This window comes from Mesoplodon densirostris, chromosome 3 (assembly GCF_025265405.1).
Source record: "Mesoplodon densirostris isolate mMesDen1 chromosome 3, mMesDen1 primary haplotype, whole genome shotgun sequence".
Taxonomy (NCBI): domain Eukaryota; kingdom Metazoa; phylum Chordata; class Mammalia; order Artiodactyla; family Ziphiidae; genus Mesoplodon; species Mesoplodon densirostris.
In genome coordinates, this window is record NC_082663.1 from 113,307,289 (window position 1) to 113,328,297 (window position 21,009).

Consider the following 21,009-nt stretch of genomic DNA (forward strand, 5'->3'; position numbering starts at 1 on the left):
GTGTGCCTGACTGGCCCCAGCTCCCTGTCACTCACAGCCCACAGAAGCCCCAGGCTGGACACAGGAGCCTCTGGAAGTGCTTGCCAGATTGGTCCTGGCCAACTGGGAGGAGGGCCCCTGCAGTGGTCCTTCACAGACCTGTGGGTGGGACAGACTCTAGAAGCAGGGGTGCTTCTGGTGCAGCGGCCTTTGTGGGCCAGGATGCAGGGGGTGGGAGTGGGTGGGGCTGGGCCAGCTGTGCCCCCTCCTCTGGATACACTCCCTCCCCACCAGCTACCAACATCCACGAGGCTAACACCTGACAAACTTGAGGTACCACAGGGGCCCTGCTGAAACACTCTGGGCATCACAGCGTCTAGAGTTCCTTGAGTGGCAGTATAGCCTAGCTTGGCCTCTGAAGCCAGACTTCTGGGTTCAAATCCTGACCTGCAACTCCAGCTCTGAGACGCAGCAAGTTACTCTAGTGCTTGGTGCTTCTGGGCTTTTTCTGCAGAAAGGGGCTAATGACCGTCCCTCCCTCATAGACTGTCGCAAGGACTAATGGATTCACTTAGAACAGTGCCAAGGCATGTGCTAAGCACTCAGTAAGCATCGGCTCTTAAAGCTGTTATTATTCCCCAAGATTCATTATATGGCTTCAGAGGCAAGCTCTGCAACACATCACGGGCCCTGTAGCTGCTCTGCCCCAGAGCCCTGGGGCCTCTGCACCGTGTGTTGGGTGCTGGGTCAGCTCACACAGGAAATACCCCATCATGGGAGGGCTTCGCAGTGTGGGCCCCAAACCATTTCCTCGGCAAGCAACTTGTAGACAGGGTAACAGGGCCAGGCCTGCTATGGTCACCACTATGTTCCCAGGGCCCAGGCTGGCACTTGCTAAGCATGAAAGCAAACCGGAGAGCAAATATTTACCTGTTGCTTCCATTTGGAAGCGTTTCCTTAAACTTGTGTTTACTCAGAGCTTCCTAACCTGATGGTTTTGTGACTTCATAGACCACGGCTGTCACATGGAAACCTCCTCCAGTAAACTAAGCCATGGTGCTGAGCCACCTGACACCTGCCGGGGGTGTCTCGGTCACTCTGGAAGCTCACTGTCCTCCGCAGAGACCGCAGGGACAGCTGCTGGTCAGGCCACTCACGCTGGAAGCAACCATACATCACAGTGTCCCCATCTGAGAGTTAGGAACAGGGATTAGGGTCGGGAGGCCATCCCTATACATTTGGGGAGACCCCCTGGCCGTGTCATTGTAAGGACCATCTGCTCTCCCGTGATGAAGGCCACCTCCCACACCCTGGGCATTTGGCAGATTCTGTGTTTGCAGATGTTACAGAGCCTGCAGGGCCTCAGCCTTCTGAGCCACGGCTCTTCAAAGAAGCAGGCTTGGTCTAGTCCAACACAGGCATTTTAAAGTTGAGTTGCCTAGACTCTGGGCCTGTGAATATTTCATCTACCCAGCTGCCCGGCTAGGGCTGCTCACAGAGAGGCTGTAGCCTGCGGCCTCGTGGCCACAGATCACAGGCTTGGGCTGGGTGTGTGCCCTTCACTCCAAGCAAGATCAATAACCTCTCCTGACTTCAAAGGGAGGTGGGCCCACGAGTGTGGAGGCTCAGGTGGGGCCCACATGGACAGATAACCCCAGTTCTTCCTCCTGTGTCCATTTCACCCTGGTTCTGCCCTCCTCTCCGAAACCACTGCTGCCCAGAGACATTAATCAGCAGCCCATCTAGCTGCCTAGAGTTTTCTCTCCACCTGTCTCTGCTTCCCCTTCACAAGAGCTGCTTTCAAACTCTAATGAGGCAGTGGCTGGTAGGCAGGGAGGCAGGGAGGCTGGGAGGCTTGGGGGAATCTGGGCATGAATAATCCAAAGTGAACAATCAGCCTCTGAATGATGGAGGGCTGACTCTAGGGGACCGGGAGCCCTGCTCAGCCCATGTTAATTTAGAGAATGCAAGGAAAACATTCAAAGTGGAAGCACATTGGCATTCCTCTTTGATTAGATGCAGCTACCGACTGCTTCTCCGTCCAGCACACGCTGCTGCTCCCTTAGAAGCTACACAAGCAGCACTTAGAAGGTCTCCCACCACCTCCCCTCCTGTCTGGTAAGGGGTGTGTGTGTCCCTGGCTGGAAGCAAGGGGGGTGGGTGAGGTGCTCTGTAATGATGGGGCTGGGGACAGTGAGAGCCCAGGAAAAACGAGTAGAACTTCTGTGTGGGGCACGGTCAGTTAGAGAATCCATGGGGCAGACTGGACCTTTGCGTTTAGGGTAAGATATGCCAGGTTGCCTCTGAGCCTCCCTGTAGGTGTGACACCTGCTGCTCTCTTTCCAAATCCCCTCCTTTCCTCACAGCCAACGCCTTGCCTGTGAACATTCCACATTTTCTGTTTCTTCCCAACCTGAAGCCCTGAGCTTCATCAGGAAGTGCTTCACTGACTGCCCACCAGTTCACGGGACGGTAATTCTGTACGTGATCTAACCCTCAGGCCACCAGGGTCCCCAGGGAGGATAGGGCTGTACCACTGGTCATGACACAGCAGGGCCCCTGATTCAGCCCTCACTTTGCACCTACCCCCTTCCTCCAGGATGGGGGATGTGGTCCAGGAGACATGACCACCATTGTCTCCACGGAAAGAGAGAGCCTGAGTGTCACTTGTCCACTCAGCACCCCCAGGTGTCAGGGCCGGCTGGGCCCTGGGCAGACTCAAGAGCTTTGTCGATGCTCTTATTTGACCTCTAGTTCTTTTCAACTCAACTCCCAACCCACCGTTTTTCCTGTCTGGGCCAGCCATGGGTGGCCTCCACTGACCCTTAGATCCTGCACCGTGCCCTGTGCCCTGGGTGCTGGGCGATGGCGGCCCCACGTGTGGTCGGATGCAGCTGCTGACTGGACAGTGCTAGGCCTGATGAGCTCCTTCTTGGCTGTCAGCAGGGGGACCTCAGGGGAAGGGTGGTCTGAACACCCATGAACAGCAGTGTTGTTCCCAAGATGTCCTGCTGTCAAGCACCAGCACTTTTCTAAGTACCGCTGCACAGAGGTGGGCTTTTGAAGACTGGGACCAACACCAGGGCTGGACAGGCCCAGGAAGAGGAGGCTGTGGATGTGCTTTTACTTGTGGGAGCTGAGAAGGGAATGCACACGGACTTCAGGATCCAGAAAGGGCACACAGCGAGGGGCACTGTTCTGCAGCAGCATGTGATGAACGGCCCTCAGCGAGGATTTGGCCTCACTGACCCCTCCCTCTGCCCCATCCCAGAGTCACAGATTGTGGGGATCTTTCTGGATCTTGGCCTCTGGGGGAAGAACTGGAAACTCCAAAGGGTCCCGTCTAGAGCAGGGTGTGTAGCCAGTGCCTAAGTGCGCAGGTGTGATTCTGCAGACCTGGCTTTGTGTTGGCGTCTGTATTAGCAGCTGTGGGCACCTCACAGGCCCCCAGCCCCCCCGGCCTCAGTTTCCTTACCCTCAGAACTCAGGAGGGAGGCCCTGCCAGGCGTGGGTGTAGCGTCTGGCATGCAGCGTTGTGTGCTCTGGAGAGCCGTCAGCGCCTCGCCAGTGGGGCTGTGTCTGGAGAGGCTCGAGAGCCTTTGGGAAGATGAGTGAGCCGGAGGAGGCACTCAGAGGGACCGCCCACCCATCTCACTACCCCTCCTGCCACCTGTGGAAGGCAGAGTCCTTTGGGCCCCATTTCTGTTCCCACCAGGATTCGATCTGTAATCCTGACAAGTGTACCAACAGTTGTGCCTGAAGCACCTGAAGACAAACGCCCATGCCGTCTGGAGCACAGCGGCTCTCCAAGGCTCAGCTCACGGGTGCCTGGGGCAGCGCACGCACAGCCTCCCTCCCACCTCCCCTGGGCAGACGGTACTGCGGAGGATCCAGGAACGGGACCGCGCCAGAGGACTTGGAATCCTGGCCAAAGCCCGAAATGGAAAACCATTGCCAAGTAGCCCCATGTTTAAAGAGCACCAGAAGGCCACTTAATGCTGGTGGCCCAACCGGTCCGTGGTCCTCAGCTCATCCTCCCCCTCAGCCCACAGGCAGGAGAAGCCTCAGGATTCACTGGAAAGTCTGCACAGAGGAGAATGAAACTGGTTTCCTGCCTGGACCTCTGCTGAGTCCTCCTGCAGTTCAAAAGACTGGTAATGCACATTGTTTGTCCTAGTCCCAGCCTGGATCCCACGGGTCTAAGAGCAACAGCAGAGTCCAGAAGTGGAGGCAAAGGTCTGAGGCCCTCAGAACCCCACCAAATCCTGTGTGAGCTGAGGCAGGAACTCGGGGCTTGGAGCACACGGCCGTGAGTAGCTTGCCTCCTACCCAGAATCGGAACATGTTCTCTTCTGTCAGTGGGGACACCTCCCAAGTCCCCATTTTACTGCGAAAGGCATTTGAATCCCAGTCCCCTCCTTGGCCTGGGGCCCCCTCCTTACAGCGTCCAGCCTGGAGCCTCCAGGGGGCATTTGGTAAGGACTTGTCAGACGCCGTAGTTATAAGGGGATCTACAGGTGGCTTTGCGCTCTCCCTCAGAGGGCCAGCTTTTGGGGAAAAACAAGTCCCACCAGGAGAGGGGTGAGTGAACTACAGCAGGGGTGGGAGCTGTCTTGGCAGAGGGCACCTCTCTGCCAACCCAGTGACCCAGATAACCCAACACCCCTGAGGAACAACGGTGGGCAGCTGACCCCGGCCAGTGCCACGCGTAGGCAGTAGGATGACCTCCACCACCAGAGAACCACCTGACTGTTCTGCATTCTCTCTGGGAACTGCTACAACTGCCTTGAACCTTTTTGCTTTGCTGAGATTTAGAAAAATCCATCATGGTCGTCAATCCTTTCAACAAGTGTTTATCAAGCACCTACTATATACCAGGCTGAACAGGCACCTTGTGGAAAGCTCTAGGCTTCTGCCTCTCTCTCCTGCTCCCTCGTCCTCCAGCTGGAACAAAATGCCTCAGGCAATAACAACCTTGCCTGCTCTCAGACACAGTCCCTACCTTCCTTTGCCCTCTTGCCTCCTGGGTTTGCTTCTGCTTCATCCCTTCTGTTGCTTCCTGTGTTCAGGTACTCTTGGTCACATGGGCTCCACCCATACATCCACCACCTATCATCTTCCCTCCCGTCCCAGGCCCAGCAGGAGGGTCTGGGGAGGGGCTGGGCCCTGGGCCAGTGGGAGGCGCCCTCAGCCTTCGGGGCTGGAGAGTTGCTGAGTAATAGTCACGATAAGGTGAGGACCTGCGAGCCAGCAGGTGTGGCCGGTGCAGAGGACACCTGGATGGGTCACCAGGGTCTCCGACCAGCCCCTCATGTGCCGCCCGAATGCCTGTTTCAGGCAGGCAGCAGCAGCTTGGGTGTTCCTTGCCCTTCCCTTCTCTTCTCCCAGGAGAAGACAACTCCCTCTGCCTATCCAGGTCCAGTCTTCGGCCAGAGCCTGGCTCTCCATCCATCTCCTGCCAGGGGCCACCCTGGTGCTGGGGCTTGCGAGCACCCCCAGCCCCAAGAGTGGCCCATATGCCACCCACCCTGTTAGTTGCTGTGCCCATGTAAGCAGAGCCCTCGCCCCGTCGCTCCCCAGCACTCTGTTCCTTGCCCGGCCCACAAGCTGGACCTGCAGAGTGGTAGTGGCCGGGGAGGTCTTGCGGGGCGCTGTCACAGAGCCTGAAAGGAGGTGGCTAGAGACGAAGGAAAGTCCACAAGGCACAGGACAACGGTTTATGCTCCAAGTATCCTCCCCAGGGGCGCACAGCCCTGGGAGGGCTCACCTCTCAGGCACATACCAGGCAGGCCTTCTCCATGCCTCAGACCACGGGGGTCTCAGGTGCCACAGAGCCCACACCACCCCCGGGCCACATCCACACTGACATGCGGGTGTTGCCGGTAAGACAAGGGGGCAGCGAGCTGGGGAGCACCCTGCCTTGCTTTCTGGGCTCTCGCCTGGAGCCTGAGAGGCAGCCTCGGCATCTGAGGAACCCAGTGGAGATCTGGGCTCTGGACAGCTCACGCATTCACATCCCAAGCCTTCCCAGCACCTTAATCCCAGGGAGCAAGATTGGAAATCAGTAATGTGAGCTTCAGTGCTTAACTGCACGTTTAGGTCCTTGAAGTCCTCATAAAACTTTTACAAAAACAGTGAACTTTATGAGGACAATAAGGTACTATCCTGGTAAAAAGCTGACATTTAAATTGCTCTCATTTTATATCTTTGTAATGAAATTTTTTGTTTCCTCTGCAGCCATTTCTGAGCATTTACTAACATTTCTGTTCTATGCAAAACTTCAAGTCAGGCTGGCTGGGTGGCACATAAGCATAAGATCCACAGCCTGGCCTGGAGTGCCACCAGAAGTTCTTACCTCAGAACAGGGAGAAACAAGGTATCCAGCCACCCTGCCCCTGCCTCTCCCTCGAAGAGGAGGGTTTAAAAAAAAAAAATCACCAAAACATCATATTTTAATGAGTTTTCTTTGCAATTTGTATATAATAGATTTTCGATAACAACCTGTAACAAGTTCATTTTCTACTATTCAATTGCTCTGCACTGAGGCCATTGACAGCCTCCAGCTGGGATCTTTAAAAATGGAAAGTGCTTGAAAACTCAGCTCCAGACAATGCTAGAAAGTGGGCCCAACGGTGCAGCTGTTAGCAGCAAAGCACTGGAGATGGGAGAGAGGCCATCTGGGTTTGAAAATTCCAAGGAGAAACTAGCAGAGGGCAAGGTGGCTGGTGAGCAGCAGTTCTGGCTCAGAACTGACCCCTCCATGGTGTGATGCCAGGCGAGACTGTTTCACTCCAGAGCCCTGATACATGCGTGGGGGGCCCCATTTTACCACCCTGGCTCCCCATGGGGATAAGGCACTCATTGAACACCGCCCCTCCCCCCACCCCCCCATCATGGGCTGCCAATGGCTTTTCCTGCCCAGCTGGGGCTGTTGGAGGGGTGAGCACGCCCTCAGCTGTGTTTCCACTTTCACAGAGAAGGGAGAGCCTGGAAGGACAGAGTTCAGGCACTGGAGCAACTGTTCCTTGGGACCTTAGACAACAACCCTGCTCACTTTATCATCCTGACAGTCATCGCTGGAGATCTGAAGCTAAAAGGGCTTCCAAGGCGAAGTCTGGCTTTCCAGGTGATGCTCAGTGCTCTCTCCAGCGCCTTATGGGGTATGGGGTATGGGGGGGAGTGCGGGGGGAGGCAGGGTGCGCACCTGCAGGGAAGGGGCCTCACCACTCCCCAGCAGCGCCTGCCAGGCCTGCTGGCCGGCTGGGATAGACCCCCGCAGATCCAAGCGAAGTCGGCCTTCTCCTGGCCCGGCCCCTCTGTCCGAGATCTGCCCTCTAGGGCCCCACTGGTCAGCCACCGCTCCTTGTGACAGCCTCCTGACTCACTCCAAGTCCTTTGCCCCTTTGGGACCACACCCTCCCCACATCTGTTCAGGGCCCTTTCTCCTCCCCCTTTGCCTGATTATCCCCAGTTCTGTGTGCAGGCCTCCCTGCCAAGCCTGCACCCAGTTATTCTCTGTCACGGCTCCTCCTGTGTTTGGTGGTTGTTCTGTTGCCCAACTACTACAAGCTCCCTGCAGGCAGGGCTTGGGGGTCTTGCTCATGCTGTGTCCCCTGCCTGGTGCTTGGGCTCTGGGAGTGTTGGCTGACCTAATGTTTTCCTCCTTCTAAGCTTCCTCATCTGTGTCTGCACCTTTCCTCATGCGTGCTCTTCCTGCCCTGGCCAGGCTCCCCTAAAGTGTTCTCGTCACCCGCCCAGCCCCTCACTCAGTGGACCCTGCACTCCACATGCACCTGTGTGGAGAAAATGAGCCAGAGGCTCCCCGCCTAGATGCTCCCTCCTTTCAGAGCCTGGCCCACACCAGCACCAGGGCAGATGTGCCCAGTCTTCCTACGGTGCTCCAGTAATAGTGCTGCTGCCTTTTCTGGCGCTGGCCTGAGTCAGGGAGCTTGGGTCTCTGTGCTCAGTGGTTGTGATCCAGAGGCTGGTCCTCCCAGCCTTCCAGGGCCCAGCTTGGGGGTCTCAAGCTGCCAGGGGCTCCAGTTTTCAGCAGGACATGCTGTGTCCTCCTCCGTGGGTGCTGGCTTTGTGATGTGGCCTTAGGTGGGAGGGAGATGGCTGCGGGGCCCGGCAGGGGCCTGTGCCAGAGTCTAGGAGGAAGTGCAAACCCACATTCCATGCTAGTGAATTATTTTCCAAGGTGCACAGATTTGCACCAAGATGGCAAAGCTGACCTCCTGGTGTGGGAGCGGGACAGGAGCAGTGGGGCTGAGCCTGGACCGCTCACAGCCAGGGTCTGTTGCCTCTGCTGGGCATGTGGCTATGGGCTGAGGAGCGGCTCTGAGCATGATCCCTTGTCTGCACACATAGTTGTCGGGAGTGGGAGTAATTAAGCAGTGGGCAGGTGACCTAATAGACTAACAGAACACGCATCCCAAGGAGGCTGAACGGTCGGTCAGCGGCCCAGGGAGCAGGACGAGAGCTTTATGGCACAAGCAGCTTCTGTCTTCATTAAGGGAGCATTAGGCACATGTGGGCATCAGGGGCTCACCTCACACCCCAGTCACTCATCCAGCAGATCAGGGGCGTCCGTGGAGGTGCCCTCTGGCCTGGCCTGGCCTGGCTGATGCTCCCCCACCAGTGATCCCACCTGTGAGGCCCCAGCAAGCTGCTTCCTCTGCCCCCCTGGAGACATGCTAAGGCCCTCCGTGACCCTTGGTGACACTGTGCTTGGATGCCTCTGCTTGCCATGAGCACATGGTGAGCAAAACAGCCTCTGGTCTCTTGGAGCCTATGGACTAATACGGGCCAGATGACAATAGTGTGGCACAGAGTGACAGGGGCTGGGAGGGAGGGGCTGGGAACACACAGAAATCTTTATCATCACCATCATCACCTCCATCATTGACCTAGCTGGCTAATGATTACTTAGCACTTATCATATACAAGGTATCATTCTAATCACTTTACACGTATTATCTCATTTAGTGCTGAGTGGTGGTTAGTATACCCATTTTATAGTTAAGGCACTGGAAGCTCAGCTTAACCTCTGGTAAAGACCTGTCCAGGGTCACACAGCTAGTAAGTGGCAGAACAAGGATTTGAACGAGGTCTGACTCAGTCCACACTCAACCACCAGGTCACAGTCTTATTACCGTGTAGAGATGAACCCAGGGCTATTGGCACACAGAGGAAAGCATGTGGAGCTTGGTAGAGGAGAGAAATTAAGGAAGACTTCCTGGAGGACGAGACCATTGAGCTGGGACTTGAAATTCAGGGAAACCCACGGTGGGGACAGTGAGATTCTCCTTAATGGAGAATGCTGATGAGTTGCAACTTGTGTTTAAATGCATGAAATGTTGCTGGAACCAGGCATTTGGGATCTCCTACCTGCTGGCTGTGTGACTTTGGGTTAGCTACTTAACTTCTCTGAGTTTCAGTTTTTTCATCTGTAAAATTGGGACATAATCACAGTGCTGACACATGATAAATGTTAGATATCATTTTATATGACTCACGTAGTAAGAGCTCATGACTAACTAAAGCAATATTAACAAGCAAAAAAGCATTCAGATGGCACACTGACACACTTCAGGGGCACTGAAGCTCACGTGGAAACTTTCTGGAGCCCCTCTCTCTACTGGAGGTGAGGAGAAAGTCCTTGACCGGGGGTAGTGAGACTCATAGCACCTTCTGATACCAGTTTCCAGTTCCTCCCTCCAGTGGCCACTCCAATTTAGCTGTTTTATGCCCTTGAGCAAATGAGAGACCAAGAGCAGTGAATCTGTTTTTTTTTGCCCCTTGATTTGCAAGTCCTGCATGAGGCCTCACACATGTTGGGGTTGGGGAGGCATCACACTAATGGTCTTAGCATCCGCCAACACCGACACCAGCGCGCAGGTTATTCCTCCTCTCCAAACTCAAGAGACAAATCTTCTCAGATAAAACTATTGATAAACCCCATGCTATCTGAAATTTTGTTATTCACTATCCCAAACTAAGGGAATGAACAGAGTAGGATAAAGTGGTATTCCTACCAGCTGAATTTCCTGTCTGAACTCATGCTACATGGATAAAGAGCCAGACAGATTTGGGGGAGGGATGGTTGCCGTTGTTTTACAATCACAGGGTGGCTGTGAGGGCTGACTAAGATAACGAGCCTGGCACAGCGTCTGGCCTGGGCGGGCATTATTCATTCCAGAGGATAACGACATGCGAGGTGAAGCCGTAACCATCCTTTCATTACACAGAAACAATGGCAGAAAAACAGCTGTAAATTCGCCAAGCGACCACCTCCTCTGTTTCACAGAGTTGCCCTGGATACACAGGTATTGCAGTAATCAGATTAAATCATTGTTTTCCTTCCTGCTTGCCTAGAGCTGAGGGAGGGCATCTGACTCTCACACAATCAGCTCCCTGCAGTCCCCCTGACACGGGTATTCCTCCTGGACACTGTGCACCTGTGATCCCGGGACATTAACACGGGAAGCCCTTTATCCTGCACCGCGAGCTGCGCAAACCCTTCCTTTGCATGCAGCACATTGCTCTCATAGGAAATGGACAAGTATCTTTCTAAAAAGCAGAAGGAACTTGTAATGAATTCAAAGTGAGAGAAAAATCCTCATTTAAAGCAACATGTTTTTCCCATGCTCCCAGCCCAAGCATTCAGAAAAGTGCAAAAACATGCGTTCTGAGAAAGATTTTTAAGCGAGCAACTTTTAGATTTATTTATCGAGATGAACAGACAGGCTGACATGCACCACGCTTACCAGCAACCCTGGGGCCTGGGTCTCTGTCTCATAGCAGGGACGGGAGGTTCTGGGGCTTGTTAGGGATGGGGAGGGAGGAGTGGGGAGGAAGGGTGGGGGACATGTGCGGAGGGGACACTGTGTCTTTAGTTCCGAGATCAGCCTGTGATTTGGAAAGCCAAAAGCAACCTGAAGAGAATGTTTGGGTGATAAATAGAGGAAGAGAGGGAGGCCACCCTCCTATTCCACTGCCATCACTGTACAGAGACGGGTGATTTGCAGCCTTCCCACCTTCTGACAGAAAGAGGCTGACCTGACTTCCATGGCTAAGGGATCTGTCCTCTGCCCTCCTCGGGGGAGGGTCACCTGTTCTGCAAAGCCAGGAGGAAGGTGCAGCCCCACCACGAACCCGCTCAAGTGAGCGCGGCAGCCAGCAGCCCTAGGATCCCTGGCATTGCCCTCAGCCATCCATAGACAATGGCAAACACCGGCCCAGCCTGGGCTACGCCAGCTGCATGAGAAGACACGATTTAGGAGATCAAGCCGCAACACCAAAAACTCATAAGTACAACCCACTTCTCCAGGGAAAAGTCCCCTAGACCCATCCTTTAATAGAGCGGCCGAGTCTGTGCCAGGAGTCACCCCACAGACCCTGCCCTGCCTGGTACCCAAGGATCCTGGCAAAATAGAGACTAAAAAATACAATTTTAAAGTCTCAACTTTTGCTAGCCTGTCAGCTGCAGTTTTGAAAATTAAACCCAAGATGTTGCTGCTGAAATGTTTCAGATATTACTTTCTGAGTTTTAGGGAGATTTCTTTAATGCCCATTGATTTCTGGTTAAGAAGTTGTACCTATATGTCTCATTTCAATTTCCTATTTAACATTTACTGAACCATAAATCCATTTCCAGAGCAATGGGAATTTAGAGTTCTTGTGACTTTGAAAGACAATTGATCCTGTGTGCTCTGAGTAGCCGACTGTGAGGCCTCTATGGCAGGGTTAACGCATGCTGCAGCTTCCTTAATGGCTGTGAGTTTATGTTTTATTGCATATCTGTTATTTGGGTTGGGCTGTGATGAATGGTTTGGCTGCCCAGTTCAAAACAAGTCCAAGGCGACAGCAGAATCTGATTTGCTTTAAAAACGGTGATTATAAAGCTTTTCAAACAATAATCCAGGAATGAGGGAAACAGCACATTGCTGTGCATGGGACATATGGCTGGAGGTGAAGCAAGGACTTCCCTCCTTTTCCATGGGCAGCTCTGCTCATCATGACCTCACTAGGGAGGCCAGGGAGGGCTTCTCTTTCATCAGGGGTAAAAGGGATGCTGCCATTTCCTTGAAAGTAGAGCCATTAGCTCCTATTTGGTCCCAGACCAATTCGCATGGAGCGGGCTCATGCGCTAGAGGCTTCTGTGGCACCAGGTACCAGGACGGTGCCTAAGCAGTGCCCTTCTCTGCCTAATGATGCCATTGTGGGACATCTGAGTGCGATGCTCAGTGTATCCCCCAAGTCCTTGAAGTCCAGCCTTGGCCCCCAGCTCTTAAAAGGCACTGATCTTTTTTTTTTTTTTTTTTTTTTTTTGCGGTACGCGGGCCTCTCACTATTGTGGCCGCTCCCGTTGCAGAGCACAGGCTCCGGACGCGCAGGCTCAGCGGCCATGGCTCACGGGCCCAGCTGCTCCGCGGCATGTGGGATCTTCCCAGACCGGGGCACGAACCCGTATCCCCTGCATCAGCAGGCGGACTCTCAACCACTGCGCCACCAGGGAAGCCCCAAGGCACTGATCTTTTTCATTACAGTTCCTTTTTCAGAGGGGCTTGAGCGCACAAAGCACTGTCTCAGGGCTGCCCCCAGAGAGCATGCTGCTGCTTCCCTGATGTGGAGGGCGGCTCACCCTGTCATCTGCCCTGACATCTACTCTCTTTTTGTTCACTTCCTGTGGGAATAGCATCATCAAGAGGGCTCCGTTTGAGGAAGCTGGATGGAGAGGAGCTTGCGGGAGGTGGATGCTGAGGACAGGAGAGGAGGGAGGGTCTCGCCCAGCGTGTGCAGGTCAGTGCCTCACAATGGGCTCTCCAGAGGGAAAAGAGCACGCTCGCCCTTTTGTAGCATTTGTGTAGTGGAGATTTCTGTGTTGTAAACACTCCTACTATGGCTGATTTAAAGCTACCAACCATTTCACTGTTTGCCTTGCAAAAGTCCTGAAAATCTAAGAATCGTCTCACGAGCTAGGTCTCTGGAGTTGCTGAGACTTCCATACATTCTAAAATTTAGAGATTTATTTCATGGAATAAGCTCCTCAATCCACAAAGCAAATCCCTCCCACAGCACATTGAGCCTACAGTCATTCACACCTTATTATGAACCACCAGATGTAGAGATGGGTTTTAGCCGTGGGCAGGAAGGAGGAGGCTGGGGAGCCACACCTAGTCACCGTATATCAAGCAGAGCCCGGGAACTGGGGGTTGGACTTTGGGTCTTGGTAACAGGGATGTCGTGGACTGGAAAGGCACCGCCTGCAACAAGCTCATGGACATTCCCCACAGGGAAGAATCACACTCATTTTTCTCCTCTTAGGTCACATGAGTACCTTTTCTATCTGCCACCAGAGCTCTTCTTGCCAACAAATCCCAAGGATTTTCAGGCCTTGTGAATATTTGGAATAACAATAGCACACAGAGATGGCGACACGAAGCAGGAATACCTTCCTGGAAAATGGAACTCCAGGTACAGGCTGGGGCCGGGGCCGAGGATGCCAGGACCTGTGGCTCAGAGTACTCAGGGCACCCTGGGGATCTCACCCCTGCTTCCCCAGTTCCAGGGCCTGCAGTTAGGAGCTGTGAGCTTGCAGGTCACGTCCAAGGGCGCCTCACACAGGGCACACACATTACCTGCTTTAAGCAGAGCCTGAATGCTGTCTGTCGTAAAGGGGCTTCACATCTTTGGGGCCAAGAATGTCCCCTCTTGTCTCGGGTTAGGGCCCCCGCATCATCTTTCCCTCTCCTCTCCTAGTGAGCTTGTCTGCAGTTACCTGGGGCTCCTTCCTGCATGTCGCATCTCTTGGAAGCCCTGTTCCAGCCCCAGCTACAGCTGGCGTGAGGTCATGTCTTGGGGCAGCACCTCAGGGAGAAGACCTGCATCCTTCAGCTGCCCTACCCACTTGCCATATGTACTAGCGGCCCCACAGAGGGTCCACTCCGGGCACCTCCTCCGTTTTCAGGTAGAGCACCCCCTGTCTCTTCTTCTCCAGGGATTCCCCTGCCTCTCATTAACCAGGACCCTTGCTCTTCATCATCCTCCACAGTGACTGTTCCCTCTCCTGCCCGGCCAAGCCTCCAGCACCCTCCTGCAGGATTTACCCCCAGGTAGGGTTCCCTGACAGGGCCAGGACACTGCCTGGGGAGAACCCTAACATCTGCTCCCCACAGGTGCAGTCACAGAATCCCCTAGCGATGTGAGGCAGTGCCCTCCTAACTGTGCTCATGTCGCAGTCCCGGGTCCCTCAAACCATAGCAACAGCGCAAAGAAACTTTATCCAAAAGGAGCAGAGCGAGTCCCCCCACCCCCCCACCCAACTCTTACCCTCCTTACTCTTCCCTTAAAGCTCAGGCTTGCTGCAAAACAAATTCAACTGCTTTCACCTATAGAAGAAGCCAATCTTGGAAACAACCAAGGACAGACTCCAGGCCCCTGACACCATTTTGGTGCAGGAATATCTGTTTGCCCACTGCGAGCCCCGACTGGGGCCTGACTTACGGAAGGCTGTGTAGAACTCATGGAGGGTCAGGAGGCCGTCTTTGTTGTAGTCATCAAATCGGAGGAGGTCGCCTGGTGAGCACCCCAGGAAGTCCTCTTCCAGGCCCTGTTCCTTCAGCACGTGCTGTGGGTGAGAAAGGGAGCAAGGCTAGAACCGGGAGTGAGTTCAGAGCTGTGGGCACTGCTGGAAAATGGCTCAGGCCAAGTGGGTGGGGCTGTGCTCACTGGCCTGCTGGCTGCGCGCGCGCGCGCGCGCGTGTGTGTGTGTGTGTGTGTGTGTTCGTGTGTGTGTGTTCGTGTGGGGACTCCAGCAACAGCTCGGTGGGCCATTAGGAGCATCCAAATCTCTTTGGTATTGTCTTGTTTGATCCTCTCATTTTATAGATGAGACAACTGAGGCTCAGAGAGGGAAGGGACTTTCCCAAGGTCACACAGTGATTGGGGCCGACTCGGGATTAACATTCAGGTCTGCCTTCTCCCTGCCTGGGCAAACAGACCCCAGACAGTCTGAGGTGGGAAGGACCCTGTGGTCACCTGATCTACCCCTTCACGTTGTAGATGGGGAAACAGGGAAGAGAAGGGGCCTGATCAAATAAGCCCAGCAAACAGTGGCCGAACTCAGTGGCTCCCAGCTATGTAGAGCTGGAAGGTCACTGCTCCATCAGTGTTCCCCTCCCCGCCTCACCAGCCCACTCCAATCTCAGGGCAGCACGTCCTAGCCACAGCACTACCCCCAGGAAGGGGAAACTGCCATTCTACTGACCTAGGCTTGGGCCCCTGTCTCTGCCTGCCCTGTCCTGCCAGGAACACAAACCACTACCCTTAGGATTCTGTCGCGGGGACCACGGGGTGGGGGTGGGGGGCTGTGAATTCCTCTCTGGATGTGGCCTGGGCCACAGGGCAGAGGTCTCCCCAGCATGACCAGTCACCTTTTGGCATGTGTGTCTGGAACTAGAGTCTTGCAAGGAAAATGCTCAGAAGGAAATCTCAGAAGAAAGAAAATGGTTTTATTTTTGCAGGGACAGGGGAACAGAGCCACTTCCTCTTTTTTTAACAGTCTCAGTTGGGCCTGCTATGTTAAAGGCAATTTAATGTGATGATGTTCAAAAAATGACCCTTCACCCAGCAAGTAAGAGCGTTCGAGTGTTTGATAAAAGGGCGATCAACCGTAACGCCCGAAATCAATCTTCCAAAGATGGAAATTTCCCTTTGTCTATTTCTGTATTGGAAATTGATTAACTTTTCATAGGACTGACAAGTTTTTCCCTGACGCCTCTGATTCAGTGTCAAGGAAAGGCCCATTTTAGCTGGCCCCTGCTCGGCAGATTTATGAAATGTACTTTAAACACATTAAATTTTAAAGAGGAAATCATAGTCCAATTACCATGCTTGTTAATGGCTTCAGGTGCCTCGGGACATGTCTCTGCCAGGTTACAGCAATGTGCCCAGGAAGGTTCTGTTTACCTGGCAGCTACCGGGAGCCACGTGGGCCTGGGGCACCAAGACCCCACAGCTGCCTCTGTGAAATACGGAGAAAACGCCTGCCCTCCGGGGTCCCCGCACAGCCTGTATCGCGGGGAATCGAATCGCCAGACGGCTCTTCTCACAGGTAACCGTAACTAACAGGACCTGGGCTCTCCCCAGAGCGGCGTGGGTCACCTGTGGGTCCCTGGCCCCGCCCCTTGGGCTTTTAGCCATAGCTGGGGGCTGAGTGTTGCTGGAAGTGGTGACATGCAGGCTGGCATGTGCCTGGGAGGCCTCCTGGGGTGCAGGCCGTGGATGGACTTGTGCACGCTGCCAGGTGTGGGTGAGCGGGGGTGTGGGGGGCGCGGTCTGCAAACGCCTTAGGATCTGTGTTTCCCAACACACTTCCTGGAAGCAGGCTCTGGACTGGCTGGACTTGAGAAGGGGACCCTGCACGGGAAAGCGTCTGGATAACTGCTCTGTACTCAGATTTTATGGGCACCTGTCATCCCCACAGACTTGGAGAGGATCAGGTGGAGCCTGTGGTGGGAGCCCTCCCCCCAGGGAGCCCCCTGTACCATGAGGAGAGCAGGTCCACTCACCACCACCACCCCCCGGCCCCCGGGTTTCGTCTTAGTTCACCATGTTCTAGGTAGTACACACTCTGCGGGCAAGTCTCTTGATTTCTTGGAGCTGCTTCCTCATCTAAAAATACTTGGGAAGGGAGGATAACACTAGCACCTACCACAGAGCAAAGGGTGGCTGAAAGGTTTAAGGAGGAAATAATAACAATAAAGGTGATGATGACGAAGTGATGCTGACAGCTGTCACTTACTGAGAATGTGCCGCGTGCTGGGCACTAAGCTGAGAACTTCACATGTCTTAGCTCATCTAACCCTCCTGATGACCCTGCGACAGTCACAGACAAGAAACGAGGCGCAGAGAGGTGAAGTTGTCTGCCTAGATCCACTAGGTCCCTGTAAATGCTGGAGCTGGACCTGAACTCAGGCAGTCTGACCGTGAAGTCTGCGTTCGTAGCTATTCTACCTCCAAGTGAGGCACACATCTGTGTTGGGCACATCACAAGTAAAGGGCCTTGTTTAGGGCCGAGCCCACAGTGGGTGCTCCGTAAATGTCAGGACCCTCCCTAGCCTGGTCCTTCCTGGTGACCTGGTCACAGCTTTGATGAGGTCATTGCTGTGCCTTGTGAAGGATTTCTTTAAACCAGCATCAAAGGTGGGGACTCATCCTATTACCTGTCCTCTGGTGGGGGGCACTCTGTGGTCTCTGGGGCAGAGCTGCTAGGCCCTCCCACCCTTCCTGGGAAGGCTGACCTCGTCCTCCCTCCATATCTGCCCCTGGTGTGGCTCCAGGGCCCCAGGCCCTCAGAGGCAAACCAGCAGAGTAGGAGCAGGAACTCAGGCCCTCGGGCCCACCCAGCCTGCCTTTCTGCCACCAGTACCCAACAGGCCCATCCTGCAGCTGGCCTGCCTGGTGCCCTAGGTTGCTCCTTCCTCGCTTCTTTTTGCTGCAGATGCTCCAGGCCCTTGTACCACCTTGTAGCTGGACAGAGGGACACGTGTGCTGTGTCTGGGAGGGAGGCCCCATCCAAGTGTTTTCTCAAAGGGAAGAGCAGTATTTGGGGGTGGCCACAGGGCTTCCCGCAAGCTAGCAGGCTGGGGTGCGGGCTACTGATTCCTGGATACCGCAAAGGGCGAGGTCCTAGCGGAGAGGACGTGGGGACACCCAGGTTACAGCTCCAGAAGTGTTTGGTGGGAACCAAACCTGCTTCCTTTGAACCTTCCTGCTGAGGAAAGCAAAGGACTCAGGAAGAAAAGACTTATTTCCTAATGAAAACCTCAGAGCCCAGCCAGTGTGCAGTGTGTGTTTCGCCAGCTAGCCAAGAGTGCCTCAGAGCTTGTTTGTAAATATTGGCTGAAGGTGGCTGGTGGGAAGGAGACACTGACATCGTTCTGTTTGTCAGAAACTCTCAAGAGGTGTTAAACACAAGCTCTCTGACTCCCGGGAGATGGCTTTCTCTTGCAGGAGCAAGGCCTCCTCGGCATCCCATTACAGAGACGGTTACAAATGACTCTCCCCATGTGGATCTCCCGGTTCTCTTCCTTCACACGCGGAATGGAAAACTGGATTCCTCCGTGATGCAATTTCACCGAATGCCGTACCCACCTGGGCCAGTTCAGAGCGGCTGAGGTGGCCATCCCCGTCTACATCCAAGTCCTTAAACAGAGATTCCACCAGGAGCCGCTTCTGGGAAGCAGGGTCTTCTCTGCTGTCCCCTTCATGGAGTGGCTGCAGGCGAGTCTGCAGCGCCAGAAGGGCCTTCTTCAGGCGGGCGTAGTCGGCCATGGTGCACGGGTCACCTGGAAGAGAAGATGGGGTTACTGCAGCCAGACTCCTCTCCCGATCTCGAGAAGACCCCCATCCACCCCACCCATCGGCAGTTACTGGGCATTCACTATGTGCAGTGCAGGGTGTTACCGGAGTACATGAGACCTATTCGTCCGTCTGTCCACCAGTCCATCCCATAAATATTTATGGAGCAGTGGATACATGCTACACATGATGCAAATGCTGGAAGGAGCCTGTTTGTTCATCTCGCAAATGTTTATTGAGCACCTACTACAGCCAGACACAGAGTGTTTGCCAGACGGAATGGGGAGATTCGTCCAGGAGAAGTCCCAGCACAGCCCCACAGCGGCTTTAGGAAAGCCGCCCCAATTCCATTTTGTAATAGCTCATCTTTGCCTTAATCCTACCTTAAAGGCTGCTTTGTAATCCTTGGTCTCATAGATTAGCGAGTTCCAGTTAACAGGACTAATAAACCCTGCTTAAGTTAATTAGGTACACTCCCAGAGCTGGATTACTTCAAAACCGAACATGAGTACACAAGCTTACGACCAAGACACAAAAGGCAGCTTTTACAAAATTAAAACCAAAGCGCACAGCCCATTGCTCTTAGGCCTTTTATCATGGCCATGCTTGGTCCACAGCATCCGAACCACACAGTGTTTTGGCAAATGAGGCCTGTGATGCACTGTGACATGACATAGTTTATCTCGCTGGCAACAGGCCATGAGGATGCTCCCCACACAGAGCTGCACCGTGAGTGGGGGCTGCCGGGTTGTTAGCGAGCGGGAGAGCCTCTCTGGCCCCACTTCCCGGGATGGAATATGTACTCCAGCACATGGCTTTGCTGAGACCTGGAGCATGGGTGTGCACTCCTCCTCACCCAGTCCAGGGTGAAGCCAGTGTCCTGCTGGGAAGGGAGTGTCTGGGGCCTGGGGCTCGTCCCCTTAATTCCAAGGCCAGTTTAGGGCACCAGGTGATAGCTCAGGGGTGCTGGAGAGCACTGGATCTGGAGTCCACCAGGTTTGAGTCCCAGCTCTGTGGCTGCCTGAATGTGTACCTTGCACAAGGTGCCTCAGTGATTTCATCTGTGAAGTGGGGAGAGCAGTGCCTCCCACATAGGGCTGTTAGGAGGGTTAAATAAGATACGCACATAAAAGGCACAGCAGTGGTTTGGCACCAAGTAAGGGCTCATAAAATGATAGCTACTCTCCCCCTTGTCATTATTGGAACCACATTTGCTGAAGAGAAACAAACAGGGGAGCTGCTTGGTGGGGAGAGTACTGGTGGGGAAGTCTGCCTGTTCCTTTCCCTGCCTCCCTAGACAAGCCTGGATGGTCCAATCACTTTCTCTTGTGCTTGTTTGCGTTTCTAGATTTTCTTCCAATTTGGGTCAATTGATTCTTGTCAGAAACAGATGCCTGTTACCATCTCCTCCTGCATGTTTATTTAGAAAAAAATCAATTGCTGTGCTCAATATAATCAAATCTATTTGCTCTCTGGGAGTTTCTATGCTCTGACAAGAACAACTCACCCACCCCTCTTTGGCCTTGTAGGGTATCCATTCCTGGGAGCTCGTAGGGCCCCCGGTTGGCAAACCCAATTCTCAAGTCTGTACGGTGTTGAAAATTGTGGCCTTGTCCCACGACCACACACTCCCGCCCAGGGGAAGACGTGGCGGCCTGCTGGGCTCTGCTTCCTGAGCCTGGACAAAGGTCAGTCTGGGGAAAGTAGAGGAAGAGCTTTGCCCGAATCCTGGCCTCCAGCCTCCAAGAGGGTGAAACTAGTCCTGGCAAATGGATGGAAGCTGGATGTGGTATCTGAGTGGAGAGAGAAGCGTTGGTGGAGATGGAAGTGGAAGTCTCTATGGGGGGATCTGCAGGGACCTGAACTGGAGGGCCTGTCAGGCTTTCCTGGGGACAGGCATTCATGCCCAGATGCTGGGAAGCTAGTGCACACGGCGGATGGATATGGGGTTGATAGGAGGCTCGACTCAGAAATGCTAGCGTACAGTTAGCCTCCTAAAAAAACACACTACAGCACGGCCACCTGAAGGATAGGCCAGGCCAGGTCAGATGGGCAGAGATGTCTCATCCTTGCAGGTCCTCCCAACCCTGCAATTTTCCTCACAGACCCTGGTGGGGCACAGATCTCCTCTGAGCTCCCTGCTGCCCTAGGCCAGGGGTCCGAAGCTAGACAGCACCTCCCACTCTGGCAGGCCAGGGAAACCTTCAAGGTGGGTTCTGTCAGATGGGCTGCAGCAACCTCCCCAGGCTCTTGCCCTCTTATCACATCCCTACAGTTCACTGTCAGTTCACAGTGGCTTCTCCACCCTGGCAGCTGCCCAGCACATGACTCTGGTGAGGAAGGTATGTACATGTCTAGAAATCAACTTGGGGGAAAGAGGTGGCTGCCCCCAGTCTCCAGGGCCAGCTCCCTGAGCCCCTGGTCTGGCCTCCTGCTAGGGCTCATGCCAGCCATGCCCTTCCCATCCTTTTACCAGCATTTACTCACAACCTGTGCCCGATGCGGGGCGGCACTTTGAGGATACGATGGAGCTTCCCATCCTGGGCATCAAGGGTGCCCGTGGAGGGAGAGCTAATGAGGCCGGGGTGAAGGAAGTCTCCCTGAGGACGGGACCTGCAGGATGAGGGATCTGTGGGCAAAGGAGGCAGAGGGAAGGGAATGCCA

The 21,009-nt window shown here is 54.3% G+C and overlaps 1 protein-coding gene across 6 annotated transcripts in view; it reads right to left on the reverse strand.

Moving 5' to 3' along the window:
• Nucleotides 1-21,009, reverse strand: part of FSTL4 (follistatin like 4) — a 731,471-nt gene that overhangs the window by 133,350 nt on the left and 577,112 nt on the right. For all 6 annotated transcript variants that reach the window (XM_060091939.1, XM_060091938.1, XM_060091934.1 and 3 more), the window contains 2 exons: nt 18,139-18,332; nt 14,488-14,611 (listed from right to left, as the gene is read on the reverse strand). In XM_060091939.1, coding sequence (XP_059947922.1) covers nt 14,488-14,611; nt 18,139-18,332 — 318 coding nt within the window. The remainder of the gene's footprint in view (nt 1-14,487; nt 14,612-18,138; nt 18,333-21,009) is intronic.